The 17,831-nt window shown below is 40.5% G+C and overlaps 1 protein-coding gene across 1 annotated transcript in view; it reads right to left on the reverse strand.

The window, feature by feature from the left end:
- LOC307132192 (leucine-rich repeat transmembrane neuronal protein 4) overlaps positions 1-17,630 on the reverse strand; it is a gene marked incomplete at both ends in the record, with an annotated part of 199,273 nt that extends 181,643 nt beyond the window's left edge. The window contains one exon of the mRNA XM_079826359.1: positions 16,053-17,630. Within this exon, the coding sequence (XP_079682485.1) occupies positions 16,053-17,630 (1,578 nt within the window). The remainder of the gene's footprint in view (positions 1-16,052) is intronic.
- Between the last annotated feature and the right edge of the window lie 201 nt (positions 17,631-17,831).

The following is a 17,831-nucleotide window of genomic DNA, read 5'->3' on the forward strand; positions in this document are numbered from 1 at the left end:
CTCCACAAATGCATAAAGTGCTGTTCAAACTTTAATCGTCTCATTTCAGAGGCGGAAAAAATAGCAAATGCCTCCATGTTAGGGCCAGACCGATGAGAGCTGCTTCTAGCACACGGGACAAAAGAGATCTTATTAGGTGTTAACAGCCCCTTAAGGAGCCGCAAGGCCTTCGGATCACAGAAAAGGGAAAAGATGTGGAGTTATTCTAGCCATGGGAAACACGATTAGTGTCTCGTTCATTGGTCCCATGCGGCGTTTCCAAATAAAAGCCCAGATTGACAGACAGGCCACATGTTGCATCTGTTTGATGGTTGCATTGCATCACATTATGCTGGTTTCTGCTAGCGGTACACAAAACTGACGGTTCGGCAGAGGTGGACAGAGTACACAACTCCATTACTCGAGTAAAAGTATTACTGGTCAAATATTACTCTGTTACAAGTGAAAGTTGTTAAAAACAATTTTTACTTAAGTAAAAGTACAGAAGTACTTGCTTTTAAAAGTACTTAAGTATCAAAAGTAAATTTCCTTTTTTATGTCAATGCATTATTTTATTATTGTTGCATTTTTGTATAAATGCACGCTATGCCATGGTGGGTTAAGCCAGTTAGTGATGCTCCATACGACCACCTTGAACTAATTTAAATACTTAAAAGTTAGAAAGCTTTTTACAAAGCTGCTGTCACTTTAAGGCAGAATGCACAAATCCTACACACTGATACACATCCGAAATTCCCCCAACTGTTTACGTTCACTTAAGACATAATCAACTTTGTTTACGTGAATACTTTCCAAAATGGCATCTCAGAGGCACAAAAAAAACCAGACTGAACTGAGCTCTTTCATCATGCTTTTTCCGATTCATCCATATGTCTATGCTTCTCTTTCTCCCAGATATTTACATTTTGCACACAAAAAAAAAAACTTTTAAAGAAGAAACAAAATCATCCACTGACTTGCAAAGCTGCTACAGAAACGACTTTTGACTTTGAGGACCTTGATAGAAATGTAGTGAAGTAAAAAGTACGATATTTGTCTTTCAAATGTAGTGAAGTTAAAGTAAAAGTTCCCCTAAAAAATAATACTTCAGTAAAGTACAGATACTCAAAAAGTGTACTTAAGTACAGTACTCAAGTAAATGTACTTCGTTACTGTCCACCTCTGCGGTTCGGTACGTACCTCGGTTTTGAAGTCACGGTTCGGTACAGCAGTTTTACAAAATTGCTTTTTATACATGTTTTATTAAACAGTGGTTTGCTGAAAAAATTATGTCTGTCCTGAAATGAATTCAATTATAAATAAAAGTTTATTGAAGATATTGCTGTAATATATAGGGAGCCCTTACTTACACATTAATATTAAAGATTAACAACAGTGCCCAAACTATTAGCCGTAATTCAGTTGCTATTTATTTTTAGGTATAATAATCAACACTCAAATAACACAGTACGCAAACATGTAAACTTCACATAAGGCAGTTTTTGCAATATCTTCTAAATCTAATAATGAATATTTTTTTTCTCCAATTCGTTGTTGAAATATAATCATTTATACACAGTGTCTGTCATTTTCATGACATATTTATATAAACATACATTAAACAAGACATCACTAACAGGTTCAGTAGAATATAATGAATATAACGGCTAATATAGGTCATATATTTAGCGAAAGAGTTGATTTCTCTAGTGAACTCACAGCTGTGGACACTGAATGACTCCTGAGGTAAATGTGATGCTACATGACATTGTTTTATTGTCTTTCCGCGGTTGAGACACTGATTGAGCGATTACACGACATATGATACGTTTCAGTAAGTTATAATGTATCCTCAACATACCTTCAGATGTTCATTCATGTTTATTCTTTACAGTTATCAGTCACGCCACATTAAAGAGCATCAAAACGGCATTTATCGTTTGAATTTCGTGATAACATGGACTGAATACTTCATATGTTTGTGTGGGAACTAGGATTGAAGTGTGTCCGCTCTTAAAACAAGTCCACTGTTAAAGATTGCATTCAAAACCGTTTTGGTACGAATACGTGTACCGTTACATGTACCGGTTTGTGATATAATCATATGCCTATGAGGTCATCAAGAGAGAGCGCAAAATGAAATAATACTCAATGCAGGAATAAATAATATTGTCTTCATCACATATTCTTAAAACTAGCTGATGGATTCAATCTAACAGACACTGCACAGCCAGAGAAAATACATGTCAAGACTTGCGAGCGGCGGTTAACGCTTGACTTGCTTTGGTCAGAACTGGATCAACTGGGGGTTTGGGCCCTAAATTAAAATGAAATCACCTTCCTGTCAATCAACCCAGTGGACCTCGGCAGACAGCCGAATGCAGTGCTGATAGACGAGAGAAAATGACATGTGAGAGCGTTTGAGCAAAGAGTCCGAGAAAGATGTCATGTGTGAAGAGGATCCAGGACTTCATTTGTACACGCCAGATCCAGCACCTCATGTATGTTCGAAAGAAACGTGTGCTATCATCTGTACATATGAAAAATAGAGCATAATGATAATGACATGTTCTCCAGTCTAACCTAACATCAGGACGTCAAAACCATATCTGATTTTTCAGAGGTCAATCATTTAAATCTATGTGTAGCTCTGGTTATATAATGTTACGTCGATTAAAATATGTTCTTGGGATTTTTATTATTATTTTATAATGTTTCCTGAGGTGTACTTATATTGTTAGTATGATGATAAAATGTCATAATTTAGAAATAAAAAGCATTTTTTATATACTGTTATTACCCCTCTGGCTTGAATGCTCTGTTTGAGACTTCAGTGAAAACGCCCACTGTTGTGATTGGCTGACATCTTTGCATTTGAAATGAATGTTAGATTATGTGGCGGAGGGGGCGTGGCTTAGCGAGATCTGCACGCACTGCCAGAGAGAGAGAGAGAGAGACGGACTCGTAGACCAGACGGAGAGCTCTGGAGAAAGATAGCTGAGAGAGTTATATTGTACCGAGTTGTTGAGAGCGCTGTGAGTTTATTGTGTTTGTATCTGAGAGTTCTGAATAAACACAAGTCCCTGTCGTCTTCCTCCTTATTCTACAAACTTTGTAACATGTGGAACCCCTCTTGAATACTTTTACTAAATTTATTTTACCATTACAGTCGTCGAGCATTATTTTTGATCTTTTCCCATCACATGAAAGGCTTGAGCATTGAGTAGACGTGAAGTCTGTTGATCAGTGAATGCAGGGATCTCATCATTGCAGAGCGTTTTCTCTCACAAAATGCTTTGACCACAACAAACAGCAAACACGATGTGATATGATATGAATACAGTAAGAGCTTTGTGCAGCATAACAGTGTCATTCATTATAACGGCAGTTTGGGCAAGTGTGCAGATACACTCGCGACAGAACTGTGATTGACAGAACATTATAAAGAGAGTGTTCTTTGATCGCTAATCTAGTGTCTAATCACAATTGAAATAACGGATTTGTTTCATGCTACTAACAGAAACCATGTGAAGTTGATCATTTAGTCACTGGCTTGATTCACGGATGCATAAACAGTATTAAACGATTTATAAAGAAAGTCTGTGTGAACTTGAAAGATTAGCTACACATCAGACACAGATCAGGCATTCATGAACACTGTTACTCACTGTTTGTGGTGGTGCTGTTGAATCCATATGGTAAAAGCCTGTGCGGGCATTGCGAGTAAAATAAACGGAATCCATTTTCTCCAAATTCTCTGGGCGGGCAAAGCAGAGGAAGGGGAGGAAACCGTTCCCCGTATGACGACATACAGGGAAAGTTCCAGATCGGCTCGTCTAAGCTCTCATTTTCTCAAAGGCAGAGCAGGACAGCCAGAACTCGGTTTACACCTATCAATATTTCTAGACACTTGGGGACCATAGACATATATATGAGCCACTGGGGCGGCAGTGTCAATGGGTGAATGTGATGCAATATGTAAAGCGCTTTGGATGCGCCATGGGTCTGTTGAAAGCACTATATAAATGCAGTCAATTTACCATATACAGGCTAGGGGAACTCATATTAATGTTAAAAAACCTCATAAAGTGGAAATGTAATGCCATGGGACCTTTAACCCTCTCGAGTCGGCGGTCGCGCCGGCGCAATCGGCTCTCTTTTTTTCTTCAGTGCCCAAGAGACTCAAATAACTGTAATTTTTTATCATTCAGGCAAGTGTTATACATCATTATAATCTGTTAAGTTTATATTTTTTTTTTGTGTACAGTCACAATAAAAACAAAATGTTTAGCTTTTTGCAAAATAAAGAAAACAAACATGCAGCCTCACTCTCAAAGACATTCATTCAGATAGTCTTCAGAAAAGGAACTCTAGCATAGTGAATACTTGTCTCACAAACATGAGACATATGTCTAAAGAAACGCTGAAATGTCAGGTTTTAAACATTGTAAACCAAATTGAAAACAAATATGCTGTGTTTATGTAATCTGTTTGAAAAGAGAGAGATGTCAGTCTTTCACGAGCCACTTCATTATCCGCTAATGCGACCACGCCCATGGATCGCACGCAATACTAGACTACTGTATATCAGTAACACTTCACAGTATGGTTCTATACATTAGCTTTAGACAATTAAATAGCTAACTAATTTCATGTTACTTTCAATATACACAACCAATCAAAGGTTAGCTTGTGTAAGTTAACTAATGAAACCTCAGTGTAAAGTGTTATCAGTATTTGTCTAAAGTAACATTAACCTACATTAATACATTGTGCATAGTTAGGTCATGACATTTAATACGGCTAATGTTAACAAACTGTGCAAATTGTGAATCTTGCACAACAGTGGATTCGTGCAGGAGCTGGCTAATTTACAAATGAAGCACTAAAGAGAACAGACCTTGCCAATTGACCTAGCCAAATGCAGAAGCGTGGTTCAATTGACATTCTCTATGTTGCACTTGAAGCGTAGTTAGGAGATTAGTGCTGAATAGTTTGTCTCTAATCAGAATACACTTAACTAGTTTCCAATAAACTGTGCTAAAAAAATGAATGGGTTCCAGAAGAGGTGCTCTTGAGTTCTTTACGCATGCAGCTGCGGGTCTGGACTCAATCCCACGCTCAATAAAGGCACCTGAGCCGTGTGGCCAGCCAAAACAAAGCTTTTACACTCAACCGCAACAATGAAGGCGATGCCGTCCTCACAGCTGCAGGACTCTCTGCCAGGCAATGGGAGAACAGACACGGGTGCATGTCTGCCATAGTGTGTGTGTGTGTGTGTGTGTGTGTGTGTGTGTGTGTGTGTGTGTGTGTGTGTGTGTGTGTGTGTGTGTGTGTGTGTGTCTCGCACTGTTTATCACACTCCAAAAACACTGCCAAAACCAGGACGGCCGCGGGAGAGAAGAGACAGAGATTGGAGGGGGATGTATTTACTTTCTTTTCCCGTCCCTTGTGCATTAATGGGGTCTTAAAGGGGGTCATATAATGGAAAACTAGGATTCCCTTGCTATTTTGAAATACACTAGTTTATGTAGATGAAATATTCACATGCAAAGGTCTCATCATTAGTCCACACAGGGCATTTACTGAAACTGCAAATACATTTTTAAATAATCCTGTACATTTACTGTACATTCTTCCCATTTTTTATGAACAGTTCATCAGTGCATGTCATTCCAAAGAAATAAATTGTGTTTTCATCAACATATAATGCCTTATTCCCCCTCTGAAAGGATTTTAACCACTTCACGTCTGCAGCATATTTGAATTTTTGAGAGAATTGGGCATATCTGAATTTAAAAACTACCCACATACTGTACATTGGAGTAAATTGATAAAAATTGTCTCATTTTACAGAAAACACTCTACATTTTAATGCAGTCTTAATACAGTAGAATTTTGCATATATTTTGTTGTATTTATTCACAATTTTATGATGAACGTATATAAAAAGTATTTAAAATATTTATTTTTATTTGAAAATCTGTAATTTTGCACCTGTTTGGTCTATATCCCTTCAGAAAGTTTCTGTTGATTCCACTAGTTGGCAGTACACAGGGGGAAAAGTAATCTGCTTGATATCTCCTTCTAAAATAAAAGTTATTGAGATTAATCTGTCCAAACTATTTAATAACTCCTACTCATCTGCATTGATTGACCCCAGCTGCTGGAAAATCGAAAAGAAGGCCCCGCCTCCTCAACTTTGCAAAGGGAGATCTCAGGCTCTGATTGGTCTAGAAGCATGATCGACGTGTCGACCCAGCAGGCACCGGACATCAATATGACGTCAGATTGACATTGGTCCCCAATGTCGGACAGATGTTGCATTGTGGTTGAAAATGAAAATCAGATTCACGTCAGACCCCAACGTTGGAGATTGACGTCAATATGACATTGGGTTCTGACGTCAACCCGATTTTCATTTTCAACCAAAATGCAACGTCGGTCCAATGTCGGAGATTGACGTCAATATGACGTTGGCTTGAGACATTGGCTCAACGTTGTATTTTGGTGAGCTTACAACACAACCTAAAACCAACAAAAGATCAACGTCTAATGATGTAATAATTTGACGTTGTGTGGACGTTGCCATTATGACGTTAAGGAGACGTTGGGTTTTGGTCACTACACCTCTCGACTAAATGTCAGTATCTGACGTCATTATTATGTTGGCTTGAGATGTTGGCTCAACGTTGGATTTTGGTTACTTTACAACACAACCTAAAAACAACTAAATATCAACGTCAGTTGACGTCAGTTTTGGACATCAAATTAACGTAAAGTGTAAACGTTACTGTAAAGTGTTGGGCGCAGAGCTGAAGTGGTTTTAAACCTCATTATATTGAGCCTTTACACAATCCAATCAATACCCGATAAATTATATTAAATCCTTTTTTTTTTACTGAATATTCTCTTCCACTCAGAAATGGAAGTCAAGTTAATTAAAATCGTTAAAATAATTTCATGTTGATTTAGACTAACTGATTTCATAAATCACCAAAAAACACAAAATTCACCCTTCGCCGGGAGTTTGATTGACAGGCGATCTGACCAATCATAATCCGCCAACCGCAGAATCCACCATTTTGTCCGACAAAGCAGTCAGATGAGTTCATCGGTTAACGTCAGTGGACTTGAACTTAAAAAATGGTGTGTACTGAATTCAATTGAGCAAAAGGTTTGAAGAAAAGAAGAGAAATTATCCTGCAACATCTTGGTCAGTTTGTGTAATGCAATGAAATTTAGGCAGTTTTAAGACTGACAAAAGTCTCCAAATAACACTGTAATTAGATCATTTTTGGATTATGAGATTCAGAGAAGATAATTATGTTTAAAATCACTTAAAAAGGAAACCAAACTAAAAGAGAACAGAAGGGTTTCATTTCATTAGGCACATCTGCAGAGTTTGCTGAAGTGTATAACCGATCTACCAGAATCAAATGAATGATGAAATCTCTCATGGACTCGCGTGGAATCAATATCACAAGCGCTTTCGTCCTGGTTCAACCATCTTCCTGACAGTATCAGCAGCGTTCCAGTCATCTGGGGTCAAGACTTAGGACAACCGTCTGAATAATACCTTTTGTCTTGAACGCTTGCCTGAATGGAACTGTATAATTGAATTTCATTATCAATTCATTAATTCACGAGAGGTCTGACTTTGCCTGAGAGCCACCGCTAAAGCTTAGGCTTTAAACACCCATCAGTGGCTTTTATTTTATCTGGCCTGACAGGTCAGTGCTATAAAATGCTCTGTTTCCTTAATTTATAAAACTAGAAAGAGAAAAGAAGAACAGTGAAACACTAACGCTGAGTTGTTATAGCCCAAACATTACTTTATATACTATATTATAATACATGTTCCTGGTCTTATTGTACACAATTCATCAGTATATACTATTCTTAAAATAACTACTTAACTACTATGTGCTAACATTTAAATTAATCATTTGATACAATGCACTTATTGTGTACATACATGTTTTTACATTGTACTTACATTAAAAAAATTACCTGCATGTAATTACATCTGTAATTATTATATTTATAATTACACTGTTGACACTTCCCTTACACCTAACTTTACCCTTTAACTTACCCACACCACCACACCTGTCCCTAACTTTACCCTTTAACTTACCCACACCACCACACCTGTCCCTAACTTTACCCTAAAACTTACCCACACCACCACACCTGTCCCTAACTTTACCCTAAAACTTACCCACACCACCACACCTGTCCCTAACTCTACCCTTAAACTTACCCATCCCACCACACCTGTCCCTAACTCTACCCTTAAACTTACCCATCCCACCACACCTGTCCCTAACTCTATCCTTAAACTTACCCATCCCACCACACCTGTCCCTAACTCTACCCTAAAACTTACCCACACCACCACACCTGTCCCTAACTCTACCCTTAAACTTACCCACACCACCACACCTGTCCCTAACTCTACCCTTAAACTTACCCATCCCACCACACCTGTCCCTAACTCTACCCTTAAACTTACCCACACCACCACACCTGTCCCTAACTCTACCCTTAAACTTACCCACACCACCACACCTGTCCCTAACTCTACCCTTAAACTTACCCATCCCACCACACCTGTCCCTAACTCTACCCTTAAACTTACCCACACCACCACACCTGTCCCTAACTCTACCCTTAAACTTACCCACACCACCACACCTGTCCCTAACCCTACCCTTAAACTTACCCACACCACCACACCTGTCCCTAACCCTACCCTTAAACTTACCCATCCCACCACACCTGCCCCTAACCCTACCCTTAAACTTACCCATCCCACCACACCTGCCCCTAACCCTACCCTTAAACTTACCCATCCCACCACACCTGTCCCTAACCCTACCCTTAAACTTACCCACACCACCACACCTGTCCCTAACTCTACCCTTAAACTTACCCACACCACCACACCTGTCCCTAACCCTACCCTTAAACTTACCCACACCACCACACCTGTCCCTAACCCTACCCTTAAACTTACCCATCCCACCACACCTGCCCCTAACCCTACCCTTAAACTTACCCATCCCACCACACCTGTCCCTAACTCTACCCTTAAACTTACCCACACCACCACACCTGTCCCTAACTCTACCCTTAAACTTACCCACACCACCACACCTGCCCCTAACCCTACCCTTAAACTTACCCATCCCACCACACCTGTCCCTAACTCTACCCTTAAACTTACCCACACCACCACACCTGTCCCTAACTCTACCCTTAAACTTACCCACACCACCACACCTGTCCCTAACCCTACCCTTAAACTTACCCATCCCACCACACCTGTCCCTAACTCTACCCTTAAACTTACCCATCCCACCACACCTGTGCCTAACTCTACCCTTAAACTTACCCACACCACCACACCTGTCCCTAACCCTACCCTTAAACTTACCCATCCCACCACACCTGTCCCTAACTCTACCCTTAAACTTACCCATCCCACCACACCTGTGCCTAACTCTACCCTTAAACTTACCCACACCACCACACCTGTCCCTAACTCTACCCTTAAACTTACCCACACCACCACACCTGTCCCTAACTCTACCCTTAAACTTACCCACACCACCACACCTGTCCCTAACTCTACCCTTAAACTTACCCACACCACCACACCTGTCCCTAACCCTACCCTTAAACTTACCCATCCCACCACACCTGTCCCTAACTCTACCCTTAAACTTACCCATCCCACCACACCTGTCCCTAACTCTACCCTTAAACTTACCCATCCCACCACACCTGTGCCTAACTCTACCCTTAAACTTACCCACACCACCACACCTGTCCCTAACTCTACCCTTAAACTTACCCATCCCACCACACCGGCCCCTAACTCTACCCTTAAACTTACCCACACCACCACACCTGTCCCTAACCCTACCCTTAAACTTACCCATCCCACCACACCTGTCCCTAACTTTACCCTTAAACTTACCCATCCCACCACACCGGTCCCTAACTTTACCCTTAAACTTAGTCATACCACCACACCTGTACCTAACTTTACCCTTAAACTCCGGTCCCTAACTTTACCCTTAAACTTACTCATCCCACCACACCTGTCCCTAACTTTACCCTTAAACTTACCCACACCACCACACCTGTACCTAACTTTACCCTTAAACTTACTCATCCCACCACACCTGTCCCTAACTTTACCCGTATCCCAATACAATATAAACACAATAAGTACATTGTACTTCTTTTTTGATGTAAGTACATAGTAGTTAAGGCCAACTAAAATAAAGTGGGACCAATAAGATAAAACTAAATAAGTTGTATTAAAATTCCTTCATGCAACCAAGGTCACGCGAGAATAACATGAAGATATAATATCACAACCTACTTTTCACAATCCAATCAAATCCCGGAAGAGATAAAAGGAAGTCCACCCCTACATTACAACAACTTGACTAGCAGTAACAACACATTCAGCCTGAGGACACATTTTGACTTGTCCCCTGCATTGCTTTTACAATCAAGGTCAGTGGCTAAGTCATAAATTATTCTGCCTTCGATTCCATGGCAATGTTTGTCCAATCCACAGGAAAGCCTTTAGCATCCTTCACTGGCAAGTTTCATTAAACAAGACACTAACAACCCAAGCTGCATCGCCTCCAGGTTATATTTTGTTACCTTGCGGCCTAGTTTTGTACATTTAAAGTTTGTGAAATTTAAGACATCTGTTTAGATGCTTCCTTCTAACTTTTGTACTGCGGCAGTATCGCTCGCACTTCTTGTTCATAAAGGACTGTTTGTAGCTGACATATGTTCATTTAGCACAGCATCCCAGATGCCAAATGAGCAAACATACTCTTTATGCATTCAAATGCCATCCCGTTCCTTGAGAATTTCACTTTTATTATAAACACACACCAGCTCTGCTCCAAAACCTTGTGAGCTGTCCTGCTGTGTGCCGCCTACTCAAGCACGTCTAACTAAAGTGGAACCTGATAAATGTCTGATTTGAAACATTGTACATATGAAATGCACAGAACACTAAACTCAGAGTTGAGAAATGTTGCATGTTGCTAATCTAACAGCGCAATACTCCACGCATAGCACACACAAATAGTCTAATAAAATAGATTTTTAGATTACATTATTTAAAGGATTAGCTCTCTTAAAAATGAAAATGAAAAAGATGTAGGCAGAAGTGCCGTCCCAAGAGAACGTGCGAAGACTAATACAAAAAAACAAACTCCATCTCCAACTTCAAAATTGTCCAACATCGTTATTTTACCTTTTTTTGCTAAAGGATGTTTGTATTAGTCTTCACACAAGACTAGGTCTAGATCAGACCCTATTCCTCGTCTGGGATCGGTCAGAGTCTCTGAAGCCCTTCCTCTGAAACTGCATTGATTTGGACCTTCAACCGTTGGTTCCCATTGAAGTCCATTATGTGCAGAAAAATCCTGGAATGTTTTCCTAAAAAAAAACATAATTTCTTTTCGACTGAAGAAAGACATGAGAAAAATAATCAGGAAATTTTCATTTTGAAGTGAACTAATCCTTTAATTATTGATAATGGTTCCTATTATTATCAATGCTTAAAACAATCTTTTGTGCTTAAAATTTTAGTGGAAACCAACCCTTACAATGTGAGTAAATCACTCGCATATGCGACTAAATCTCCACTCTGGGCGACTAAATAATGTCTATCATTAGCCACTGGCTAATAAATCATTAGGTTTTACTCGCCAGTGCGTGTGTACAGTTAGAGGCTAAGTTTAAGTTTAGCATATATATATATATATAAAAATATATCCATATATATATAAAATATATATTCACTCACTGAACACTCTGAGGGAGCGCTTGAGAGTTTCGCTCTCCGTCAAGCGATCTGTTCTATCTCAGTTCAGCTCAACGGATGCGCAGCGCACATTTATTTGACGTTACGTAAACTCTAGTGTGAAGGCACACAACTCGCCATCGCATTGGTGAGAGCACTCACACACTCGCACATAGAGAGAGAGAGAGAGAGAGAGAGAGAGAGAGAGAGAGAGAGAGAGAGAGACTGAGTGTCTTACATACCACGCAGAATCAACGTGCTACATGTAGACAATATTATTTGTTTTATTTTCCTGTCAAAAAATGGATTTCATTTGGAATTATTCAGCTTTTAAGAACAAGCAGAATATATGCGGTTTCTCTGGTAGTGGGAGGGACTAATGTGCAAACGGCAATCTCATTGGCTGGCTCTCATCAGGATTTCAGCAAATCAGTTCAAGCAAACAATGACAACGTTATTAATATTCATGAACCCAGCAGCTCATCAATCGTTAGTGCATTGTATATTGTTATTAGCAGTAGAATTAGTAGAAGTGTCCTTATCTAAATTTGTATCAATTAAAATGACAAATATGCATTGATAGTTACCAAGTTTTAGTTCAAATTACTAAAGTTCCATCATTAAATAATACTTAATTTATCATATCAATATAATGCATAAAAATTATATATAATAAATAAAATGTACAAGCCAATGGCGATTCTATCCCCATGGTGTGTGTAGAGGATTGGGAAACACCGATCATTTACTTTTCGAGATTTATATCTCAAATAAATGCTGTTCTTTTGAACTTTCTATTCATCAATTAATCCTGAAAACAAAACTATTGATGATAGTAATAAAATTACTACCATTTTCGATAGGAACATGTCTATGATGCCCGTAAATGTAGCTCACTAGGTAGGTCTTGGAGATAATGTGTTGCCTGAAACACTCTAGAGTCACATTCAGACTTAATATTCATAGCAAAAGTCCTTGAAAAAGATCTGCACAACCACACCGATACAAACACACCCACAAATCTCTTAAGTCCCAGTGCTGTGTTTGTATAAAACAACCAACGCAGCCCAGCGAGTAAGGTCGGGTTGCCCGGGACAGTTGCCGTGAAAAAGGTGAAGCACTGAAGCTTGCGCCAGAAAACACCGGGAAGCTGTCCAGAACTCAAGGACGAAGGCTTCGCCATTTGGAGCAAAAGGAGCTGACCCAACAGAGAGCTCTGGGAGGGCCCTGTTCTGCTAAAGAGGACATTTGTAGTTTCAGGGAAGCTGTTGTTCATTTTAATACGCTGAAACAATGCTGCCAAAGCCCACTGGCTTTTTACAGTATCTCTGCGTCTGGAGAAATGCCAAAGCATGGTCACAATGATTAGGCAGGGATTTCACAGCGGTGCAACATAAAGAATCGCTCATTAATACATCCACAATAACAGATAGGAAGTTGTCAAATCAACTTTTTTTTTTTTTGATCTAGCTAAAATGTCAGTTACATATGAATCTCACATCATTACCAGAAGTGTCAAAGGGATTCACAGCATTTCTGCATACAACGAAAAATCATTTATCGCATATTGTATCAGTATGACTTATTTTTCTTTCTTCCACGGAGCATAAAAGGAAATGTCAGGTGGAATGTAGGTTGCTTTTTCTGCATATAGAAACCAGGGGCTGTCAAGCTAAACTACAACTGAAATATAAACCACCAATTTACAAAAGACATGAAAAACCATATTTCCAAATATTGATTAGTTTCAAAACGGAACAAGAGCCTTCATCTGTTATTCTCTGTCCATTCAAACAGATCTATCGCTGTGAGTGTAGACAAGATTCCAGTCGTCAATCACACAATATCGTTCAAACTCAGTCTCATTCTACACCTCTTCTGTGCATCTGTGCGTGTGAGCAATGCCACTGACCACGGTCACAGGCGGTCACAGGTTATCACCGTTCGATAAAAATTGCTTTCTGACAGCCTTAGCTTTATGCCTCTGATCTCGCTCTTTGACACTTCCAATTTTCCGAGATAGCATCACCGTCCTTCTTGCTGTAAATATGGGCAGCCTGACTACTCACAACAAGGGGCTTCAGTAATGGCCAACTGCCTGGACTTCCCGTGGTTCTGCCTTGTCAACAGAAAGCTGCCAGGGACTCATCTAAGTCAAGAAGGAGAGCGACCGCACGATTAAAGAGAGAGATGGACAGTTAGACAGACTATAAAACCTTGTAGTTGAAGATATATTCCCATAGCACACGGATATAACCAGATTAAGGAGGAACACATTTACATCCCAATGCCAGTGTGTCTCAAACTGTAGCTAAGTATTAAAATCATCAGGATTCACTAAAAAGGAAATGTTTGTGTCACTGCGTATAGGTCTAATTTCAAATAATAGCGGAGTAATTCACATTGGAGCTTCATAAAAGCCTATATTGCAAAGGATAAAAATAGATTAATAGTGCATTTCACATGTTTTCTGCTGTGTTTAGCATGCCACGCACCACAAAAGAAGCCTCAGCACTTAAACTCTTCTTCCATCTAGGATTCTGGTACGCTCTTCCAATGCTGTACATTAAAATCAGTGATAGTCACTGAAAACCATACTTATCTGTATCCTAGCATTATGTACCTTTAATTATATGCTTTCCCTTTTGGGTTCACAGCAATAGGGAAAACACATGCTTCACAAAAGGTCACATAAATCACCCAATATCACTGTTTAAAATGCAAGGTTTAGTTTTCATTTACGGACACACAAAAAAAACATTTTCACAATTGTCAAAAGACACACACATCGACGGGAGCAACAAAGGGGGCAAAGGACATGATGGAGACTAACACAAAAAGACCATAACGCAAATGAATCAACACAGCAACTATACACAAGTGGAAAAGCACAGCACCTCTTTCTAGTTCAGATTAAACCACTAAAATTAAATATTACCTTTTATTGGTGCAAAAGCAAAGACAATCACCATAGCACTTCGCCTCTTAGTCAAACGCGCAAATTCCATCCATTTGTGAATTTCACTAATTCATGTCGACAATTATTTCATCTGACCTCGTTTCAAACTCCTTGCAAAACTAGCTTTATCACAGTTTAGAGCTACTGAAATATTTCCCTTGGGCTTTCTCATTACTCATGCCATGTGAATTTACCTACAATCCACCAACAATCCAAGACCAATTGATTTCCGTCCCATAAGTTAGGCACTCGACGGATCTCCCTTGTTCTAACATTTCTGCCAATGCGATGAAGACGATATTCAAGAGGAAAATATGAAAGCCATACATAATTAGGCCTTTAGACAGTGAATCTTTCTTTTACCATGAAGATTAACTTTGCTTTTGCAGTTCTGCATCTAGAATAGAAATGTAATATGTATTGTATGTGTGTACTTTGACTCCCCGGAGTAGCTATTTCACGTCTGGACCTGTGCCTTATCAGATTTCATGGGGAAAGCCTATGACACTGCTTACATTATGGGATGCAATTGCAAGACAAATGTCTAGCAGCCACGAGTGCCCATGTGGCGGATTACATACAAGCATCTGTGATGTGTACCTTTAATTACGCGCTGAACTGGTGATTTGTCTGACAAAGTGCATGATTAAGGATAATCTCTCCAACCCTTCAATATTCTGATCACTGCTTCCTTGAATCCAAAATGAGGCAAATATTTATCTAGGAACCAGGCCAGTATATTAGCTCTCACATTTTATCAATGTCTCTTTCCTTTAAACAAGCAGGCCAACACAATTCATTTGACAGCTATTTGCCTGGGGTGTTGCATGTTGATAATAATGTAAAAACACATAGAGGATAGGAAAGGAGCAATGCACGGAGACTTGACCCAGTATTTGAAACTACATACATTTTTTGCAGCCAATCAGTCGTGTATTTTAAAAGCAACACTCAATGTTTTGTTTTAAGCCAGTAGAGACTAAAGTAGAGACGCTGCTGTTTGATATATAACAAGGTGTTTTTGGCTTGAGGATGTTTTATCTTACTATACCTGAGGTAAAACAAGTAAACACAACTTTGATTACAAGCCTGAGAACATAGGATTCAAGTTGCCATGCACTGACCCATGTTTCCTGCCCATTAGAGGGGAACAGCTAGCAGCAGAAAAGGGGGGAGACAACACATTTGTTTCGCCTCACATCAACTGGACATTTACCTCTTGTTCCCCGCAGTGGTAATGGGTTTTAGGAGGGCGACGGATCATACCTCACATTCTCGGGAGCCGGAGATGGTGTAGGTACAGGGTCCTGTTCCATTGACCAGTACGTCCATGGTCTCAGAGTTTGTGGGTTTGTAGTCCACATAATATTCCTGAAGTGGGGAGCTGAGGGTGCGCTCTGTCTCCCGTGCCTTTTTCCGGCGTTTTCTCACCATGGAATGCTGCTGCAGTTGCTTCATGCTGCTGGGATAACGCTTCCAGGAAACGTAGATCACTAGCAAGATCATGGCCACCGATAAGAAGAGGGCAACGCTGCCGGCTATTATCTTGTGGAACGAAACATGCTCAAAGTCTTGCTCAGGGATGGGTGGGGAAGCAGCTGTCGGGGAAGGCGCAACAGGGTTTTTGCGAGTTATTTTCTCATTTACCCTGAACATGGTGGGCAGGGGTAAACGTCCGGTTTTGGACGGAGAGCTTACAGTGGAGGAGATCGGTAGGTATGTGGTGGGGCTTGTCTTACAGATGCCATGCGTGTCAACAGCCTCAATGACTTTCTCACCCTGGACGTCCTTTGGTCCAGCACAAATCATTGTGGTCTCCTTGTTCCCCTTGAAGTTCCTTAGCCAGGCTACAAGGGGGCATAAGCTGGGGCTGCATTCCCAAATGTTTCCTGCAAGACTGATGGTGGTAAGAGAGATCCAAGCTGATATGGCCTCTTGAGACACGTTGCTTAGCTTATTGGAGTCCAGATTAAGAGTCTGCAAGTTAGGGAGACACTGGAAGATGCTTGAGTCCAACACTTGCAGGTCATTCCCAGAGAGATCCAGCTTTTGCAATGAGGTCCATGTCCATGTAATCCCCTGGGTTATTGACTTTACCCGATTCCACTGCAGATACAAAGCGCGGAGGTTGTTCAGCCTTGGGAAATGAGAAAAATTGATCTTTGAGAATTGGTTGTGCTCCAAGTGCAACTCAGTCAGTTTGAGAAGTCCCGCAAATGCATTACGTGTGAGACTTCGCAGTCGATTGTAGCCCAAATCAAGGAACTCTAGGTTTCGACAATCCTGAAACACTCGCATGGGAACCGTCTTTAGGGAATTCGATCTGACGTGAAGACTCAAAAGTTTGCGCAAGCCTTGGAACTGATTCGGCTGCAGGACTTGGAGTTTATTGTAGGAGAGATCCAGATTGCGTAAATTGGGGATTGAATGGAACGTGCTGTTTTCCAAATGTGTGATCTTGTTGGAGCTGAGGATCAACTCCTTTAGTCTTCGAACACCCTGAAAGGCTTGTTTGTCCACTGCATTGATGTAGTTGTGGTCTAGGTAGAGCCAGACCAACTGGCCGAGGCTGGCAAACTGACCAGGCCTGAGGTTCACCAAGCTGTTGTACCGCAGAGAGAGGCCTTGGCATCCCACGGAAACATTCTTTGGCACATCACGGAAGGCATTTGACTCACAATACACTATTTTGCCATCGCAGCGGCAGCTTCTGGGACATGGTTTCTCTCGGACTCTGCCTTGGGAAGCCAATAGCCAGGCCTGCACGAGCAGGGGGATCATCAGCCAACGGGATCTGACCAGGGATCCTGCATTAAACACAAAAAGAAAGAAGGGATAAGCCATGATTCAGTCAGTTCTGATACTAGTCTGGCATTTTGCATTTAGTCAAAAACTGATGATGACTTACAAGGATTAGTAAATACTTAATTAGTCCCGCTACACAGTCTTCACAAAGTAGGTTATCAAATTACATAGTCAATGTTTGCTGGATAAAATGTTGTACGTAGGAGGAAAGTATGAACGTACATCAGTTGCTTCAAGTCA

This window comes from Gobio gobio (genome assembly GCF_949357685.1).
Source record: "Gobio gobio genome assembly, chromosome: 10".
NCBI lineage: Eukaryota > Metazoa > Chordata > Actinopteri > Cypriniformes > Gobionidae > Gobio > Gobio gobio.